The sequence below is a fragment of the Globicephala melas genome, chromosome 4, assembly GCF_963455315.2.
Source record: "Globicephala melas chromosome 4, mGloMel1.2, whole genome shotgun sequence".
In the NCBI taxonomy this organism is placed as follows: domain Eukaryota; kingdom Metazoa; phylum Chordata; class Mammalia; order Artiodactyla; family Delphinidae; genus Globicephala; species Globicephala melas.
This window is the reverse complement of record NC_083317.1, coordinates 69,566,226-69,587,180: the sequence shown is the minus strand read 5'-3', so window position 1 is coordinate 69,587,180 and position 20,955 is coordinate 69,566,226. Positions and strand designations below refer to the sequence as shown.

The 20,955-nt window shown below is 43.5% G+C and overlaps 1 protein-coding gene across 20 annotated transcripts in view; it reads right to left on the bottom strand.

The window, feature by feature from the left end:
- The window catches only part of KALRN (kalirin RhoGEF kinase), a 646,553-nt gene that overhangs the window by 267,918 nt on the left and 357,680 nt on the right, over window positions 1-20,955 (bottom strand). For all 20 annotated transcript variants that reach the window (XM_060298164.1, XM_030858647.2, XM_060298165.1 and 17 more), the window contains exons 14-16: window positions 16,650-16,845; window positions 10,658-10,824; window positions 3,353-3,472 (exon numbers count right to left, since the gene is read on the bottom strand). In XM_060298164.1, coding sequence (XP_060154147.1) covers window positions 3,353-3,472; window positions 10,658-10,824; window positions 16,650-16,845 — 483 coding nt within the window. The remainder of the gene's footprint in view (window positions 1-3,352; window positions 3,473-10,657; window positions 10,825-16,649; window positions 16,846-20,955) is intronic.

Below are 20,955 nucleotides of genomic sequence, written 5' to 3'. Positions count from 1 at the left end.
GCTAGGAACTGTACTTATGCATTTTTTCCTAGTTCTCATAATACTACTCCAAGGTGGATATTATTATTCCCACTTCACAGATTAAGAAACTGAGACTCAGGCTGGTTAAGGGACTTGCCCAAAAATGTACATCCAAGGAAGTGATGAAACCAGATTCAGGTTTGACCTATTCCCAAATCTATGTCCTTTCCACCATATCACACCATATCATTTCATCTCTAGCGATTAGAACGGTATCTACAGTTTCTCATTCAGAGAAAGGGTTCACCAAGTGAACATTAGTGATTCTGATAATTATTTGGCCTCTCCTCAGTATATGAAACCAGCATATAATTGTCATCATAAATTTGTTATTATATATTTTCTCTGAGAATGGAGGAGATAGAGGAGTAACTTTCATTTTCCTATAATTTATGCTGTGTAACAAATCCTCTTCCTTATTCTGAAACTCATTATAATCTAACAGTCCTGGGAGCCCCTTCTTCCCTTTGATTACCTAAATGATAAACTCTTATGCATATGACATAATCTCTGCTTTGCTAAAGCTTGAGTCATTATTTTGCATTTATTTCTACTATTATCTAATCCTATTGAGTGCTGTATCTTTGAGACATGGATTATCAAGGATGTTCATATTTAGTAGGAGGACATGGAAGAAAACCGAACCAAATCAACTGAATTTATTACCCAGTGTTAACTACTGTTTCTGTCATAATGCTTATGCTTAAAATACATAAGAGGATTTCAAATAAAAATGGATTTTAAAATCAAGTGTGTCTCTATGACGTTCACAGTTCTTGAAGACACATCAGCCACAACATTTGGATACTAACAAACAATAATCTGGGTTTGTTGATAAAGCTATGCTTCTGGAGAGCTGTGTACTGCTCTGCACTCTGAATGGCTCTGGGGAACTTTTTCTGTAACCAAGGCTACCTCAGGTAAACATTCTGACCTTCTTTAAGGAGACCAAAACCTTCAGACTGATGAGGCCACCAAAGCTAGGGTGAGCAAACATCTTGGTTTGCCCATGAGAGTTCTAGTACGTGCTGATTTTCCTGGCTTAGTTATTAACAATTCCCTCCTTCACTCTTAAAAGTGTCTCAGTTCTAACAATAACTTATATGATCATCTTACCTACAGCCATTTTATTTTCCCTTCTGGAGCCCAGGGTTCTTTCTTAGGGCTCAAGAAGTCAAATTATGTTCCCTGTCAGTGATCACTGTAAAGGCCTCCAGTAACAGTATCAAAATGGGTTAAATCAAACCAGACTAGTTAGATCTCCTATCAACTTGCTTAAATCCCCTGGTGTACATTCCCCCAATGCAGAACCTGGTCTAAACTGTCACATTTAGAGAGAAGCACAAGCCATCTGGAGAAGGAACGTATGTTGAAATTCTGGCTCTGTTCTCTTCAATATCCTAGCCAAGCTGCAGACCCTGCCTACCTTCCATTCCCAAGATCTATGAGAAATCCTATCTATTCTGCCATGTCCCCTTGAGTCCACAGACATAAACTCGACAGGGGTCTATATCTCAACATCTATTCTAAGAATATTTGTTCAAGTTGCATCCATGAAATTAAAGAGATATAGATGCTTAGTGGGCCTCTATTCTGTTAAGGAATAATACAAATTCATACACACTGCATATGCAAGTCAGGTGGAATTTGGTTATTTCAATAGCATTGCTAATGCATTTACCCACTATTTTCTACTAGCTCATTGAGATACTCAAGGGTGTCATAACGCTTGGTTTTTTGTTTGTTTGTTTGTTTTATAATGCTTGGTTTTACTTGCCCAACGTTTGATTAAGGGACTGAAAATTTAATTACCTGATGGGGCAGGTAAACCTCCACATTCAAGATAAGCAACGAGGAGGTATCGCCAAAGGCTGTCCTCTCTCTGCCTAGCATCCCTCACAGCTTCATGCCAAGCCTTGAATGTGACTGCCCAACCTTCGTTCTCTTCACTGCTGCCTCTCGATGGGGTTTTGACCACTGTGTGCCTAATTCTTGATTATAATCCCAATCTTGATTTTTCCTTTACAATGAATAGATTCCAACACTCTAATATTTGGGCATGCCAGTAAAATGCAACAGAGCTGATGATAAAACTTCTTTCCTCTGGTTAGTTCTTCCTTAGAAAATAATTTGTCCATACTGTGTGTGTAATACACAGTTTATTTTTAAATCTCAAATCTCAGACAGGAGTCTGGTATGAGCAAGGGTTCCTAAGAAGTTATCAGACATCTTAGAGAAATACATTCATATCAATGCTATGTTTTCACATACAAGATAGCTTTTGGAAAATTAAATGGTTGAAATCAATCAATACTAGCTTAAAAATAGCTAGCAATCAGTTGGATCACTGTATTAAAGATATACTTATTGGCATGGACAGTTAAAATTTTATCATTGTTGTGTTTTTTTAGTAGAAGACAATCACCTTTGCATTTCTTACACACTCAGAAGTGGGTTAAGTTTTATACTGAACCACAAGTAATGGATGTCTTTGAGGTTTTCACTTCTTATCTCTTTTCCCATTGGTACTGAACTTATTTTATTTTTAACATAGTTCCCATGTCCCATTTCCTACTCTTTTCCCTACACCACTCTAGAACAATCAGTTCGAGTCTCTTTGGGAAGGAAATGTTCTAGTAGAAAGGATAATTAAAGATATTATTTAAAGCAAGACAAAATTTATATTAGACTATCGTAAGTGGAGTTTTATTTTAAAATAGCCTTTAAAACAAGTCTTGGTGAGTTTCTGGTTTCAGTTTATTCTTTAAATATGACTTCCACCAGCATTACTGAACAACTATTTTCAGTGAATCAAACTATCTAGTACAGTCTGCTCCCGTGCTCACTACTCTTGTTAAAAGGCTGATCTGACAATGGAATCTAAATGTTACATGTAAACCAAATGTTTAAAAATGGAATCCTAGTTTACTAATGACTTCTGCAGTTGTTTATCCTCAATTCTGAGGGAGCTTCAACTAGAGGTGACTTCTAACCTTTTAGCTTTACATTTCTCACATGGTGCATAGTCCATAATGTATAAAAAACTCAGTGGACCAGGGGCCTTGAAAGTTAAAGGTACCAATAAGTAAGAAAGATCCACATTTGGAGTGTGAATACTTGTCTTCCAATACCAGGCTTCCTTGGGGTGATGAAGCCCTGCATTTGTTTCTCCGTCAATTCCTGGGTCATAGGGAGGCTACCTGGCCCATTTCTCTAGAAAGAGTAATGGCTTCACCACATAAAGGAAGACCCACATCTTGAAGAATCATCCTGCCTAAGGTGCAGAGTAGAGAGGGGAAGGGAGGACAGTGCAGCCAGATTTGGGTGTTACCTCGATGGCCAATTGGAACTGCTCGTGTTCCCGCTGCAGCTGCTCTGCTTCCGACAAAGAGCTGGCGTTGACCAGGCTGGCGTTGAGCATTGACTCCCCATTGCGGATCCATCCCAGGACCTAGGGAGTTGGGACAAGAGCACAGGCGAATGGCCTTTCGGAGACAGGCCCTTCAGTCAGAGAGCTTGCTATCTCCTACCCACAGTTGAAGACAGGACAGGAAGAGTCTGGATAATTAAAATCTCCTTAAATTTGCCTCATACCTTGCGCCATAAGGTACTTATTTTAAGTACCAACCTCATTCCCAGCTTCATCTTTTCTTTCCTACCCTTATCACTCCTCAATCCCAGGCTCCTCAGCCCCTTAATTTAAACATTACTTCATCTGATTGCATCGTATGTATGTTTCCGAGGTTCCATCTGGAACACAGTACGGTATAAATAAATAAATTCCATCTGTTGGTATCCCTTTCATTTTTTTAAGGCCCAATTCAAATATCAACAACTGCTTGAAATCTTCTATACCTAACCACTCCCATTAGGAACAATCTCTTCGTCATCTAGTGAAACCCAGATCATTTTGCATGTACCACCTTTGTGGCACTCACCAAAGCCTGCCTTATTCAGTTATTTTGACCTATGTTTCATCTCCTCCCCTTACAATGTAAACTTCCGGAAGACTAGAGTAATATATGAGTCATATTTTAATCTCACCCAATGCCTAGCACAGTACCTTTCATACGACAGGTATGCAGTAACGTGTTTGAAAGAGTGAAAATACCCAAGTCACCGTGGAAAATACCCAAGTCACACCTGAGCAGTGTGTCCAACCTCCTATACCTTGCAAAATAGCCAAGAGTAGACAGGTTTGAGCTTTGATTGGTTAAACAATCCAAAGGGAGGAGAAATAAAACAAGCAAAATAGCATGAATCATCCATACACTGGATCATTAGAAAAAGGGAGAATATGTTATAATTGACTTAAATTATTTAGAGGCAATGGCTAGGCTGAGTAAAATTTCTAGGTGACCTTAATTAGTACTGGGGGAAAGAAAACTCAGCCGGGGAATATTAAAATAGAAGGAGAAATGGCTGACACTGTCTAGACAGTCCCAGCTAAAGCAGCGATGTGGCAATAATCCAGCTAATAGAGTCAAGTGCAAATAATCAAACTGGAAGTAACAGGCCTTGAAAATCTACCTTGTGTTTGGTCATCAGAAAATTGCCAAATATTTGCTTTATTAAGGAGTCTGAGAGTTTGCTTGGAGAGGAAATAAAAATTCTTCTGAAACGTTAAGATCAGTAAATACCATCCATCTGTTCCCTCAAGGCAGAGCAGAAGACACCACAATCTGTTTCAGATTTTTTTTCTTCTTCTCTCAACTTCTTCATGTTAAACAATTAGAAAAATATTAAGTCTGGTCTCCTATTCCATAACCCTCACAGGCATTTCTCAAATGTCCTCCTTAGGCAGAAAATGACTGATACCATATTGTGCATGGATAACATCGGGACATAAATCCCACTGAAGCTGGGCTACTTGGATTGAGATGTTAATTCATGGGCAGTCTGGCAGATTGTGGATGAGATGCCAATCTGTAAAGCAATTAGTTCCAGGAAATAACTGCTCAGAGCGTATGTGTGAAATCTCTGATGCCACTGGTGTGCTGTAGCTGGCTGACTACAGAGGTGTTAATGATTTCTAAAAGCTGGCTGCAAGTTCGGGTACATGCATCCATGGCTTGCATGCCCAAATGCTTCACCCCTTTGGAAAATGGAGCTCACAATTTATATTTTTGAACGACGTTAAGTCCTTCTGCAGTGATTCATTACATCTTGCTTGGTTCAAGATTCACTTGAGGGTGTCAGAGAAACATTTTCTCAACGTGCATCACAAATCAATGCTTGAGGGACAATTCGATTCCCTCTGGGCCTCCTGAGTCTTGCTGGAATATTTTCCTCTCTAGTTTCAGTCAACTGAAAACATCAGTTATAGCTATGGTTGTGAGGTCACCATCTACCGGGTTTTCCATTTAGAAATACTACAGGTTTTAGTCTCTACATCTTTCATTAAATGATGCCATATCCTTGATATCCTTGTTCATTTTTATTTCCCAAATGTTGTTTACATAGGCATTCCAGGACTTCAACATGGGAGGTTTGATTTTAGGAAGATAAAAATGCACTGTAGTTCAATCAATGGCTTGGGTTCAGGGGTGGGACTGATGCCAATGATTAAACTACCAAGTATTTTTATCTTCCTAAAATCAAACCTCCCATGCTGAAGTCCCAGACTCAGTCCTAGAAGCAAAACTGGGAATGTGTAGAAAGAGCATAAAATCTGAAGTCAGAATACCTGGCTTTGTTACTGCCTGGTAAATCCACTTAACTCCTCTGAGCCTCAGCTTTTTCATCTGTAAAGATAAGATAATGGTACCTTCCCTTCCTATATCAGGCTGGATGTAGCGTACCGTAAAATGCAAAGCCTGATGATGGTGGTGCTAGCGATTTTTAGTTTTGAGGCAAAACTAGCTAATCCTATGATTCTTCATTTACACGTCTCACAATGAGAAGAGAAAAAGGTTAGGAATATTAACTTTTATTCTAGTATTTGTAGAGCTTATTGACATATTCTGATGTGATGTAAATACTTAGCTGTTTTATTATCATCAGTCTTTGTGCTCTGATCAATGCTAACTCTTGTTGGTATAATTTTCTATTACTGTCATCCTTTATCTTTCTAGTTCATAAAATTGGCTATTTATTCTTGTGTGATCATCCAAATGAGAGAAAGGTAGTAGAAGAAATTTTGTAACAAACTTGCGAAAATGTTGGTCCTACTAATCTTGAGCTGCATGACTTTGGAAACATCACTTAATCTCTCTGAGGCTCAGTTTTCTTAACTGTAAAATGGTAAATCGCAGGGTATGGATGAAATGAAATAATTCTTGTGAAAGTATTTTGCAAACCATATAATGTAATCCTTAACATGAACATTTTATATTGATCATTCGTCTTAGACAACAGTTTACTGATAAGTTAGATGGTCTTTGAAGGTCATTTTGAGCCATAATATTCCATACTTCTTTCAAAATTCAGAGACTGCCCCTATAACCATAGGATACCAGAGGAACTTAGCTCTGCAGAAATGAGGGATGGGAAGAGTATTGCTGCTTGGGGACTTGGGGGCTAGGCAACCAGTTCAGCTCAGTCAGGGGTGAGGGGGGAACTGAAGATGGAGATCTATTGGTTCCTCAGGTCAAGGAAGTTCAGATAACCTCGAGTTAGAAGCATGGATGTGGTTAACTGGACGTGAACGTCCAAAATGATGACGCCACCTAAGCTGGGCAAGCTGGACGCTGTAGCCACGTAGGCTGGGGAAGCTGCTTGGCTATGGCTGCGTTCTCTAGGCCACACTGACAGGAAAGCTATGAGGCTGCACTGAAGGACACGGAGTCTAACTCCTGCTACTGCAGATGACTTATCACAAGGCACAGTGATTTCTGAAACTCCAGCCACAGGAAAATCGTCAGCCCCTCAGGTGGTAACTGGGAGCCTGTCATATTTCTAGTGTTTCTCAGTTCTAAAAATTCACAATTTATGAGATTATATGTGTTCATCCCTCAGGGTTTTATAGACTATGACTGTGTGTCTTCCTAATTATCTCCATTTTGAAACAAATGGCTAGTCCTTGTACCTACGGCTGCCTCTCTTTTGGATCTACTCCAACTCCTTTCTAGCTTTTATGTACAGAATGAAACAGTATTCTATACAGGAATATGAGGTGAGGATATTTTCTCCTCTGATTTAAATTTCCATCTTGATCATATGCAAATTTTGGCCAGTATTTGGTCCACAGGGGTAATTTAAGTCAATGTCTTTAGTAGACAAATGATAAGTACAATTTCTTTCCCCAAAGCTTAGAGCTCCAACATCTTATAAATCCATTTTGGCCTATTTCCTGCTAAATGCATTGCTCTGCAGGAAACATGGAAATTCACTTAGTTTTATGACCATTAAATAGGTTTTTCAAATCTTCCTGAATTATCTAATAAATGTGAGGCTATCCTTACCAGAGTAGCAATTTTCCTGGAAAGCAATCAGAGCATTCTGTGGGGTCTGGGGAATAATCTGAACTATTTTTCTAGAAGAAAGGGGGCATCTGGGTGGTCTATGGCTCTGGACCATAGGAATCAGGGGAATGGTTTCCCTTCAAGGTTCAGCATTTCTCTGGAGACGTTGGGGCCATTTATCTTAGATACAAAGTCCTATGTAATCCCTCAGAAAGCAAGTCAGTTGCATGAATCAGTTTCATTTGTTCTAAATACTTGAAAATAATTTTCAGTCAATGTCCGTGACATTACCTCTCCTCAGAGCTTCAGTTTAATATAGTTGTGGTGTGACTGCACATAAGGTTGTGAAGGCAAATCTAAACCTTTAATCTCTGAGCTCTAACGACAGAGCTGTATCGTAACACATGGTGGCCTCTCCCTTTCTCTCCCCATTGATGGCACTTCAGTTAAGGGGTCTCTTTCTTTCTCTTTCTTTCTTTTCTTTTCCTTCCTTCCTTCCTTCCCACCCTCCCTCCTCCCTTTCTCTCTCTCTTTCTCTTTCCCTTTCTTTTTTTCTTCCTTCCTTTCTTTTCTTTTTCTTTCTCTCTCTCTCTCTCTTTCTTTCAGTATATTCAAAAAAGAAACTCTCAAGCTAGTGTCTAAATTTAGCCCAAGTGATCAGTACTGACGTCTAAATTAAGTCCCTCTTTCCAAGCGTCAACAGCTTCCAAGTCAATATTTCCTGCTCCACCAACTTCCATCAAACGCGAATGCTTTGTCGGAAACTGGACCAGACGACCCCTAAAGGAAGAGGCACACTAACAAGGAGAACAAGCTTGTCTAATGAGGCGCGGTGGCTTAATGGAGCAGTGGTCCCTCGGCACCTCCAAGGGCCGCAGTCCTTCGTGCTTTTCCTAAAGGCTGACCCCCAGCAATCCAGTGCCGTTTTGAACTACAGTCCCCCTGTGTGTCATCCTTGCCGTGGTGGAGAGAAGGAGAAGGAATGTTCTCACTCCTGCAGAAGAATTCTTTTTTGTCCTCCAATTCATGAAACACTGAACAGGAACGTACACAGATATTAGTCAGGCTTGATGATCCATACATAGATAATCTACTTTCCCACTCGACAAACTACCTATCCTGTACAGAATGGATACTTGGAGGATGAAAACTCATTTCATTTCCATTTTCATCTCAGCCAAGAAGAACATAATTAGGAAGTTGGCTCTACTATGAATGCTATAGCAAAAATAAATAAAATAAAAAACCAGGAACAAAAGCAAAATTATATATTTCATTTCCAAGTCAATTAGGAATATGTCTCCTGTTATCTGGTTTATTGAGAAGACGTGAACAAACAGTAGAGGAGAACTCCCATGGCCTGCTGAGCCCACTGCTTGGTCGGCCAGGTGTAGGCCATGCCTGCCCATCTTCTCAGACATGGCGCTGTGGAGGCCAGGGAAAGCCCAGACCGCATTCTGCTGGAGAGCTTCTGTCTATTTCTCCTGGAACTCCAGGGTGGGAGTGGGGTCCAGCAGAGGCAAATTGTAGGACCTTGAATTTCAGAGGCTTGGGCTCAAGCTTCAGCTAAGTAGTCAATAGGCCCTGGGAGCACTCACCCTACGGTACCTCAGTTTCCTCATTTGTAAACTAAACGTCCACCACTTTCTCTCATGGGCCTGCTCTCCTAAACCGAGATCACAAACGAGAAAGTACTTCTCATATGAAAAGAAAGTACTATCATTACTGCCAAGAGATTCAGAATTTGAATACTCATCACTGCTCTGGGCCTGCTAGGATTTCTACCACGTCCCCACGAGTAACAAGTCTCACCAGACATTCAGGTGTGACCCCAGTGTAATTAAACAGAAAACAACCTGGATGGCAGTGCTGTATCTGGCTTTGCCTGGGGCTCAGTGATGTTACCTGTGCTCAAGATTGATCTTTAGCACAGAATGTGTGGACTCTGAGTACTCTTTGGAAAAGAAGGGGAGCAGAGGAGATCATTTTTCACATTATAATAAATAATATATAATTAAAACATAGGCATTAGCAAGGAATACCCTGAATAAAAGGGACTGAGCAATAATTAAATAAAATACGATGTTTTTGTTCCCTGTGCTAAATTAACAGACAAATCTAAAAGCTCTAGCAGTCACTGAACATAAGAAAAAACAGTTAAAAGAGGAAGATGTGTCTCTGCTTCGGATGTTTTGGGTGGGCCCCCCCCTAGAGGAAGCAGGGGGACAGGGCTGCTTGGGAGAGTCTGGAGCACAAGGAGGAAACACTGAAGTGCTATGAGCTCTGCCCTGCAGGGAAGCCCTCTTGCACCCGTGGAGGGTGAAGGTGAGGTCTTTCCTCAGTGTGACCTGTCTGGTGACCTTTCTAAGCTTTGGTGACTTCTTCTGAAAGGAGAGTAATATCTGCTTCACAGAATGGTTGTGAGGATTGATCCAGAGATAGGTATAAAAGGCACACAACACTCAATAAATGGAACTATAATTATATTTGTATTTCTTCAATCCCACTTTGTCTAAATAGGAAATCCCCAATAATTATGCTAAAAATTCCCACTTAGTCTGTTCATAATATAAATATGTAGTATTTTTTAAATGTGCCATTGGTCATTGTGTGTATGTTCCCAGAGATCCCTAGGAATGGCACAGGGATGTCCTTTAGAAAGACAGCTAGTATCATGTCTCATACAGGTAAGTACTCTTTTCTTTTTAAAATTGGCTTTAATGTGACTAGAACATTTTCTTGTAAGAACCACACACACATTGAAAAGAATGATGGGAACTGAAGGATGGCTACCCCTTACTGATTCTCAAGTATAAGTCAGGTCCTGTACTAGGCACACAAGTTAATCAAGCTGGCTCTAAAGCCTGAATATGTTTATTGATACAGGCTTTGCATTTCCTCTGAACTCTGGGCAGGGCTGAGGATAGAAAGGAAGAGAATCGATTCAGTGACTGAGGGCAACTTGGAACAGCACTGAGGTGCTCTCCTTAGATTGTTATATGTCAGAGAAATAATGCACTTGTAGTTTGAGCCATTGTACCATTAGATCTATTTGTTAGAGTCAGTAGATAGCAGCCTAGCTTTCAGAAACGAATACAACCACTCCTTAACTTACCTATTTCCTAATTCTGGCTATACCGGTGGCTCTGTATGCCTTACCCCGTTCCAGGAGCAGGCCCAGGCCAGACTCAGCCACTGGGAAGCCCAGGCTGCAGGAGGAGGGTCAGGCTCACCTGTCTGACCTCCGCCTGGAGGTGCCGCAGTTGGAGACACTGCTCGAGCCGCTCATGGGTCTGCTCTGCGTTGAGCTCCAACTCGTGCTGCTTCTCCTGGAGAAACTCCAATAGCTCTTGCACCTGGGCTGCCAGATCAATGTCTTTTTCACAGATTAACTCAATTCCTGATTTAAACAAAATGTAAACCATTAAAAACCAGGTAGTACTGTAAAGACTACATTTCCTTCTATATGCACATGAAAGCTGGAATCTGGAAACAGCCATCACCAGCACCCTCTCAACCTCTGCATATCCCTCAGTGAAACTGGATAGATCACCAGAACGGGTCTTTGTTTGGGATGCTCGAACCATGCTTTCTCTTTTGGATTAACTGATCCTTTGTCAGGAAACAACTCTTCAACAGATGATCAGCTCCTTATCAACTGGAGTCAAAGAGGTGGTCCTCTGGATTCCATCCCAGACAAGGCCGCATACAGCAGTCCCTGCTGGGCAGTTCGCCTACACCCAGAATATTCACAACCGAGCCTCTGGATCACATTGGGAAATACAAAACAAAGCCCCAGAGACCCTGTCTCAGGAACTTCTGCCAAAGGCACCCTCTCTATTAGCTGGTCAGATGCCATTTACCATTGGATGCTAAGTCCATTCTGAAGAGAATAGTTGGCCAGTGGTGATTTTCTTAGCCAACTACTTAGGTCCCCTAAAAAAGCAACTCAGAAGTTCATCACTGCCGCCACCAACACACCTGCCTGACACAGTGGGGGCATATAAGGAAAGTCCGCACACGCTAAAGGAAATTCTTTTCTAGAAGCAAAAATAGTGCTTTATATAAGAACAATATGGGAGAGTGGGAAATTTTTTTCTGGTGTTACACGGTAATAATTTCAGTATCTTTTCAGGTTTATTTTTTCTGTCAGTTTCATAATTCCAAGGCCCAGCTCCTGAAATATCTGTGGGAGACAGAGAAGAGAACGACTTGTTCTTTTAGCAGTCAACTCCCTCCAGTTACTGTCTGCAATTACCAAGGGGATGAGGTAGAGCATCTCCTTGACTGAAATAAAAAAAACAAGAAGAAATACAAAATTTCTACCTTTGCAGCGCTAGGCAACATGGGATGACCCTTGGCTTCCATGTTTACTTTTCAAAATGTAATTTAAGATCCACCTGCAGAAGTGGATCCCTGTTTCCAGCCACAACACAGATCTTCTTCCAGCTCGTTTTCACCCTGCATGCATCTCTGGTGTTTAGTATGCTGGGCCTGGGCAAAGTATCTCTCTGTGGGAAGCTCATGGCTTACACATGCCACATCACACGCAAATGGGCTTCTTAGCCTGGTGCTCCATCAAAGGGACCAGCCACCTGCTTAGAGAATCATCCAGAACAGGCTCCCTGCCTGCCCTGAGACTCCAGCCCTTCATTTTCATCTATCTTGCTTGATGTATATTTTTTTTAATGTGAGATGAACACAGGAAATAAAATAGGTGAAGATGGTGTAATCAGGCTAAGAACGATTGTTTTATATCCACTTTTCTTCCCTTCCTCCAGATCCACATTCCTTCACCCCAGAGTAGCTTGCATTTTGGAAGAATATAGCCCTTTTCTTTCCTTTTATGACACAAGTACAATTATTTGTGACCCATTATTTTTACATATATCTGTTTCCTCCAGACTGATGTTCACTCTTGATTAATTCAGTAAACATTAACATTGAGAATCTGCTATGGCGAGACATAACCACTCTGCTGGATACCGGGAACGTAAAGAGAAGAAAGGAGGAGCCCTACCCTCGTGCTGCTAGCGAAGCTACGGGAACACAAATCATCCCAACAGAATTCAGAATGCGCTAGAATACCAGTAGAGTATACAATAGTCATCAGGCTTTACTGAACTTCTGCCATGCTTGTGTTTCTCCCACTGCATCCTCACGATGACTCCATATGGTTAGGATTCCTATAACTGCCGTTCTTCTGAGGAAGGTGAAGCTTAGAGAGATCGGGTTACATGCTCAAGGACACCCAGGTAGCGAGAGGTACGGCCGGGATCCCAACAAAGGGAATCTCTCTCGCTCCTGGCTGTACCCTTAACCTCTACGTGCAAGGAGAAGAGTGATCCTCACAACCTCATTTTTTTAAGTTAATTAATTTATCGCTGTGTTGGGTCTTCGTTGCTGTGCACGGGCTTTCTCTAGTTGCGGTGAGCAGGGGCTACTCTGTTGCGGTGCACGTGCTTCTCATTGTGGTGGCTTCTCTTGTTGTGGAGCACGGGCTCTAAGCGCCGGCTTCAGTAGCTGTGGCTGGAAGGCTCAGTAGTTGTGGCTCACAGGCTTAGTTGCTCTGCGGCATGTGGGATCTTCCCGGACCAGGGCTCGAACCTGTGCCTCCTGCATTGGCAGGCGGACTCTTAACCACTGTGCCACCAGGGAAGCCCCCCACGACCTAATTTAAGACTTCATTTAAATGCTGGGTCTGGGTACTTTCCAGGCACAGTAAATTTGAAGCACCATTGCCACAGACTCCATAGAGTTTTCACTTAAAAACCTTGCATAAAGAGAGAACTTGACGCTTTAAACCACAAAAGCAACGTATGCACAGGATACCCAGCTCCTGTCTTATTCCTAAGGTCATGGGTAACAGTCACATGGTTGGTGACATTAGGGTGAAGACCTGGGCCATAACCAATGGGGGCAGTGAGGCTGAATCATGGCAAGTGAGAACTGGAGGGGACTTTAGGAATGAAGGCCTGCCTGCCACACTGGACAAAAGAAGAAACTAAGGTCTACAGAGAAAGAACAGGGACTTCCAAAGTCAAAGTGCTTGTTGGTGGTGCAGCTGGACCTTGAATTCAGCCAGTGGGTTTACTCCACCTCGACTCTTTCCAGCAAACCCTGCCACTTGCCAACTTGAGGCCCAGTAGATAACCCTAAACAATGAGCAAGTAAAGAAACTGTCCCTTTTGCCAACTATTGCTAAGGCTGACGATTTAAACAAGGCTTTTGCTTTGGTTAGGGTTGTTGGCACATCAGGCGGATTTAGCAGGACCTGGCTGAATGTTTCAAACTTCATACCAAAAAATAAGTGTAAGGAAATTCCCTACTTCTCCTATAAAAATCCAATAAAAATCATTTACTCCTATAAAAATCAAAGCATAAGCCCTAATTATTTTAGCCTGGAGGGCTAAAGAGCAACCAAATTCTTAATTTTGCTAATTGTCCTTTTTCTGAGACAATAGTTTATTTTACCTCTAGTTCAAATATAGTTCATTAGACAGACAAGGTAGGTGTCCAACCCATTTATTGCCTCAGTCCTGTGTCTCTGAAGTACTGCCTTCCTTGGCCACCTAGGTCCTCGGTAAGGCCCACTCTCGGTCCACCTCCCACCTCCACCCCTGGACCCCAGCTCTGGCGTGTTGCTGCCCTCCCTTCCTCCAAGCCAGAGATGAGGTTGACGCCTCCTCTGCAGGACAGGCACACGGCAGCAGACAGAGAGAGCTTCCCTGAGAGCCTTGAGGCCTCATGGGCTATGCCAGACTGAACAGCCAGCTGAGGAGAAGCAGGGGAACAGCCAGTCCCAGCAGAGACTGAAGAGGCCAATCAGGCTCTTTTGACAAGGCTCATTCCGAGAACAGGATACGTGGGGGTGGGCAGCCCATCTGCTTGGGGTGTTTTCACCCACTCAGCCCTCATGGTTAAGGTGGCTGCCAAGCACAGCCAGTCTTCAGGGACTGCCAGCTCCCGGCAGTCTTTCCGTTACCAAGGATACCTGGCTCTTGGACAGAGGTGCACTTGCCCAAGGTCACGCCAGCATCCTGCTCCTACGTGCCACAGGTTTTCAGGCAGATGAGGCGCTCCACCTGCCAGACACGTCCATACTGAGGGATGAAGGGACGGGGGATGAGCATCCCTGCAGAGTTTCTCTGCACAGCCTCTCTTCTAGGTACTATGTCTGCGTTCTCTCATGGTTCCGCATCTTAGTTGGAGAGCGGTCTACGGCGAGCATCGTGAGGACAAGTTGTAGGGTGAAACCCTGAGTCCAGACAAGGTTCTCAGTCACAGTTTCCCCCTTCCCTCATAAGGCCTTGAAAAGGTACAGCTGTGGCCAAGAACCCTGCTTCTCAAACTTTAACATGCACATGACTTACCTGAAGATTTTGTTAAAATGCAGATTCAGATCCGCAAGTCTGGGATTCTGCCTTTCTAATCAGCTCTAGAGTGATGCTGCCAGCTGCTGGTTCAGGGCCCACACTTAGAGTAGGTCCTGATCAGTGGTCCTAGATTAGTGCATCAGAATCACCTAGAGGGCTTACTGAAACAGATTGTTGGGCCTCACCCCCAAGAGATTCTGACGTGGCAGGTTCTCGGGATGGGCCCTTGAACTTGCATTTCTAACAAGTTCTCGGGTAATGCGGATGCTGCTGAGCTGGGACCACATTTGGAAGTCGTTGTCCTGGGGCACGTCATAGATATCAGCTGCTGTGATTTAACCATCAAGATGAAAAGCAGTGCTTCTCAGCCCTGGCTGCACAGTGGTATCACCTGAGGAGCTTTTGCCGCTGCCCAAGTCCCATTCAGGGGTGTTAGATCACAGCATCTGGGCATCGTCATTTTAAAAATAGTCCCCATATAGACTATGATGTGAATGAAGGGGCTTCTTGGAGCTGTGTGGAGCGTGGGCTGCACCCTGTAAACAGGCCTGGCTCTCATAGGCAGTTGCAGCCTGTTCACAACAAATGAAAAGTCAAGGAAAGATTATACTGACCAAAGTAAAGAGAATTTACTAGATTGTCTCTCCTCTGGTTAGAAGTGAAGTTCCTTTGAATGCTGCTATGTCCTCTATCAGGTCATTAAGAGAAACACAGTACCCTAAAGTCAATCTCATGATTTAAACATCCTTCACAATCAGCAGGGACATGGACAGACCATGTTTTAAAGAGTTGATGGCTTGAGGCCCTATCTGCTTCTTCCTGGAGGACCCGGGTGGGTGGCAGTGTGGAGACCTGGGTTCCGGCACTTCACTGGTGTGAGTCCAGATCAGTGACTTCCTCTTTCTGGACTAGTTGGACGAGGGGACAGCTATGGTTCTCTCCGGTTCTAACATCAAAGGCTGTTCTAGAAAGTGGCAGGTGTAACATTAAGTGTTCGTGGACTTGTTGGATAAACAGTGAATAGGGCTTCCCTGGTGGCGCAGTGGTTGGGAGTCCGCCTGCCGATGCAGGGGACATGGGTTCGTGCCCTGGTCCGGGAGGATCCCGCATGCTGCAGAGTGGCTGGGCCCGTGAGACATGGCTGCTGAGCCTGCGCGTGCAGAGCCTGTGCTCCGCAATGGGAGAGGCCACAGCAGTGAGAGGCCTGCGTACCACAAAAAAAAACAGTGAATAAATCCTGAGCAGGAAAAGAAGTCAAGCCTGGGTAACTTGACCATGTGTTTTTTGAGAAGTTATAAAATTTATATGACCTCGCCATAAACTTTATCAGTACTTCTTACACTCAAGCACAGACAGTTTTAAGAAAAATGAGGACAGAGAGGCCTGGACTGGAATGAGGAGCCGGCTCTGGCGGTGGAGGACAGGGCAGGAGAGTGTGTGCAGGGCACAGGGGTGGGACAGCAGCATCCGTACGTACATCTGAATACAATTCACAAGGATGCCTGACGGCCTTTGCAGCCCACCTGGTTTATTTCTCCAGACCACCATGTTTTTGGATCTGTGCTAATTTCCATCATTGGTTTTTCCCCTTCTCCCCACAGCACCAGGAGAACCTGGCCCTATTCCTATTTTTATCATAGCCTAACTGGGCAACCTCAGACAAACAATTTCAGCTCTCATGCTTCTGTTTCTTTTTCATGGGGTCAAACGTGAGGTCAAAAACCTCTGTTCCTTGTACCTGTGGGAAGAGAATGAGTGAGTGGAGCGGAAGGGCTTGTTGGAGTCAAGCTGCTGTCCTTGTCTTCATCATCTCCCCACCAGAAGCAGGAGCACGGGACAGGTCGCCTACCTGAGGCCTGGACCTCCATGATGTACTGGTGCAGATCCTGGCCCTGCTGGATGACCTCGAAGGTCATGTTGTTCATGGCTAGCTTCCGCTCCGTGTGGCGCTGCAGCCGCTGCTCCGCCAGCGTCAGATCCTCCGTGTTGAAGTCATTCATCTGCCGAAGCAAGTCCTCATTCCAGGCATCTAGCTCTGCCGTCACCTGTGAGGGAACCACCATCAGTGCAGGCTCACTGGTCCACAAGAGCCTTATTAACTAACCCAAGCTTCACATCTGTCTCTACTTTGCATCTCTTTTTTGACCCCTAGACTACGTTTAAGCCATGGTGCCATGCACCCATGTACGCATGCTTTTAAAAGTGTTCTCCCTGTGTTTCAATGTCTACAGCAGCAGCAAACACTTACATGCTGGATTACGGTTTAGAAAGGTTTTCACACTCCATCTCATCCTACTCCCACAGTAACCTGGAGAGGCAGGCAGGGTGGACATCCCAGGTCCATCTCACAGAAGAGAAGCTGACGCTCACTCACACAGATGGAATGCTTTGCCCAGAGTTCACCCTGCTCATGAGGGGCACGACCTGAGGACAATACTCAGTTCTTCTCCTGACTGCAAAGACTTTGTCCACCATACCACAGCCGTTGTTGTAAAGATCTCAGCATTGGAGAGGGCCTCAGAAATTAAGTACTGAGTCTAACTCTTTTCAAGAACCAGAAACAGGGGCTGGAGAATCCCGGTAAATGGCCCGAGGTTACACAATTGGTTAGACCCCAAACCCAGGGGCCCTGATCTGGTTCCCATGTTCTGTTGTACAGTATTCTCTCTGCTACAATGGCTGATACCAGGAAGTGGTAACAAAACGAGGTATAAATGTATAACTTACCTCTAGAAATCCAAGCAGATTAAACTCTATTGAGGCATGAATGAGTCTAATGAAGACTGAACATGTAGTGAAGGAAAACCTTGCCCTAGTATGACTTTGCTAATTGGTTATTGCTCTGCACCTTCACTCCCGTGATGTGCCCTCGTTTACTCGCAAATATGTGCCTGCAAATGGAGACTGAATCCTATTCTTCCTTTACAATCGTTGCTGTCATCCATAGTAAGAACTCAGAAGTATTGAATTGGATAATTTCCACCTGATACGTGAATCAAATAAAACCTTTTCTAAAATGGTTTTCAGGTCTGTTATCGCATGCTAGCCCTGTAGTAGCCCTGTGACGGCAATGGCACAGGTGCTGTCACCCTCTTTTCTGGGAAGAGGCAATGGAAGCCTCACCCCAGATCACACAGTTGCAGTATGGCCCAGGCAGCCTAAGCACACGGCCCAGAGCCCAGCTTAGTGATTTCATCATGCTGGGTCTCATCCCAGCTGACATGTGGCATAACCTTCCCAATTACCAAACAGTGCTGTCCAGGAGCATCAGGGGACAAAGAGAAGGAAAGATGCAGCTGAGAGATGGTGATGTTCCATGCTGTGCTGGGGCCATAAAGGCTGGGATGGGAAAGGCAAGCAGTCCCTTGTGAGGGGCTGCCATCCCGGGCACAGGATTCCACTCTTTGTCTAACAGTAAGACTTTCCTCCACTGAAAGTACACTTTCTCTCTTTGAAGCAGAAATGGGGAACTGTAAAAATATTACCTTCAGTGTCATGGGTTCTCACCTCATGCTGCCACCTCAACTAAGGGATCCACTGAGCTCAGCCCGAAAACCTAGTATCTACTTATTGTGGGGAGCCCTTGGGGATCCGGGAACCAGCAGGTTGGTAGGCAAACAGGTTTTTGTTATATCCTGTCTTTTTTTTTTTTTTTTAGATTTTTTTTTGATGTGGACCATTTTTAAAGTCTTTATTGAATTTGTTACATTATTGCTTCTGTTTTATGTTTTGGTTTTTTGGCCGCGAGGCATGTGGGCTCTTAGCTCCCCGACCAGGGATCGAACCCACACCCCCTGCATTGGAAGGCGAGGTCTTAACCACTGGACAGCCAGGGAAGTCCCTATATCCCATCTTTGAAAAGCACTCCATTCTCTAACTAGAGAAAGGAGTTAAACTGAGAAAAATAAGATAACTTATAATTTATAAGAGATAATTTATAGAATGAATAGGCCTTTGTAGACTAGGCCTATAGCTACGTTTTTCCTTCCTGTATTTAAAAAAATTGAAGTACAATTTACATATAATAAGATACATAAATTTTAAGCATTCAGTTCTATGAGTTTTGACAAGTTTAGTTACTGGTGTAGCCATCACAAAAAACAAAATATAGGACCTTTCCATCACCCTAGGGAGTCATTCTTTCCAGTCAGTTCCTGCCCCTGCCCCACTTCAGGTGCCATTTTCTGATTTCTATCCTCACAGATTCTTAGATTCCATACAAATGAAATCATACAGTATGGACTCTTTCATGTCTAGCTTCTGTGTTCAACACACTGTATTTAAGATTTATCTGTATTGTATCAGTTCATTCCTTGCTACTGCTGAGCTCCATGGTATAGAGATACCGTGATTTGTATATCTATCCTCTAGCTGGTGAACCCCTGGGTTGTTTTCAGTGTTTGGCTATTATGAATAAGGCTGATGTGAAAGTTCTTGCACAAGTCTTACTGTGGACACTGGTTTTCATTTCTCTTGAGGGTCACTTAGGAGCGCAATTGTAGGGTCATAGGGTAAGTGTATGTTTAACATTCCCAAGAGGAATTTCGCATTCCCTGTGAAAGTTCTAGATGCTCACCATCATTTCGTATGATCAGTCTAATTAATTTTAGCCAAGCTAGTGGGTGTGAAGTGGTATCTTATTATGGTTTGAGCTTGTATTTCCCTGATGACTCATGGTGGTGAGCACATTTTCATATGCTTATTGACCGTTGGTATCTACTTTTAGAAAGTGTTGAGTTTTTTGCTCATTTTTCAAAGGCTAGGTTATCTTTTGACTATAGATTTGTAAGAGTTCTTAATATATGCTGGATGTAAGTCATTTATCAGACAATATATGGAAAATAGACCAAACAAAATTTTTAGTCCATTTCCCTGTCTACAAGCTTAAGGAAAATAAAAATAAGAAAACAAGCGCGAGAGGAAGAGTCTGCCTTTTCTTTACATTTTAGTTTTTGTTTTGTTTCCATGAAACTGAGTCTATGAAGAAGCTGTTTGCTGCAGGAAGATCCCAGAGGGGTCCCAAGGTCTGAGTCTGTGGAGCAGAAAGGCAAGTGTCGAGGGTCCTGGTTAGGGCAGAGCAAAGGTGAGGTGCTTTGGTTGGGGACAGTGAGGGTCAGAGGTCTGGTATCTTGGGAATCTGAATCTAAAGCAAATGTGAAGTATGCCTATGATTCTCTATCTGGTGTTTCTATATTCCTGCCTTCCCCTCCTCCACCCGTGCCTCCCAATACCATTGAGCTGAAGGACCCAAGCCTGTCATGAAGCCTGAAGAATGAGAATTTCAAGGAGCTTCTCAATGCAACAGCCTGCCTTCCAAGTCTCGCTCCCTGGGTCTACACACAGTCATGTCTGACTCTCTTCCCAAATCCCCAAGAACTGATGCCAAGAGCCTTGAAATAGTCTGATTTATGAATTTCGAATGTTGGCTGGAGTTTAAATGTTTTCTTTCCTGAGTATTTTCTGTTTCCTCAAGGAATATTCTGTCATTGGCTTCCCTCTCTCCACCTTCTTTCTGGGGCACAAGGTTGGCATTATAGCAGGGGCTCTTTTTTTTTTTTTTAAAGAAAAAACTTAGTTTTCAAACCTGAAGCTTGCTTTACAGCTAATGAACAAACCTAGCTTTCTGGTCCCATCTCATGCTCTTCTGTTATGTGAACCAGGCATCTGGTTTACTCCCTGATCCTGAGAAGTAGCTCTGCCCTCTCCAATCACCTTCTCTGGTCCAGCAGCCCTGAGACATCCTTGTCCCTCCTCCCAGTCTGCTCAAGTCCTCAGTGCCCTTCAAAGTCACCCCTCTGTCATGAAGAGCTTCATGACAACCCCCAAAACCTGACGTTTTTCTCTGGCTTATCTCATGACATGGGACATGGGCTAATTTGCTAATACAGAGACAAAGCCATGAAAAGAAAAACCTGTCTGGGGATTGATCTGGTGATCTAACTCCATTTGGAAAAGAAACCTGGAAGAATTTGTACTAGGCAGAAACTAGGGCCTGAACCAAATGAGTGAAAGATGGAATAGAAAGTACCCACAGGGCATTCAGCTTTCAATCCACCTATTTTGCTTACTCCTTCCACTCCATTAGCTCCATCTCGGCTCCTGGCTCACTCAGCTCCTCTCTGGGCTCCAGTGGCCTCTCTCTGCCTCACTCTTCT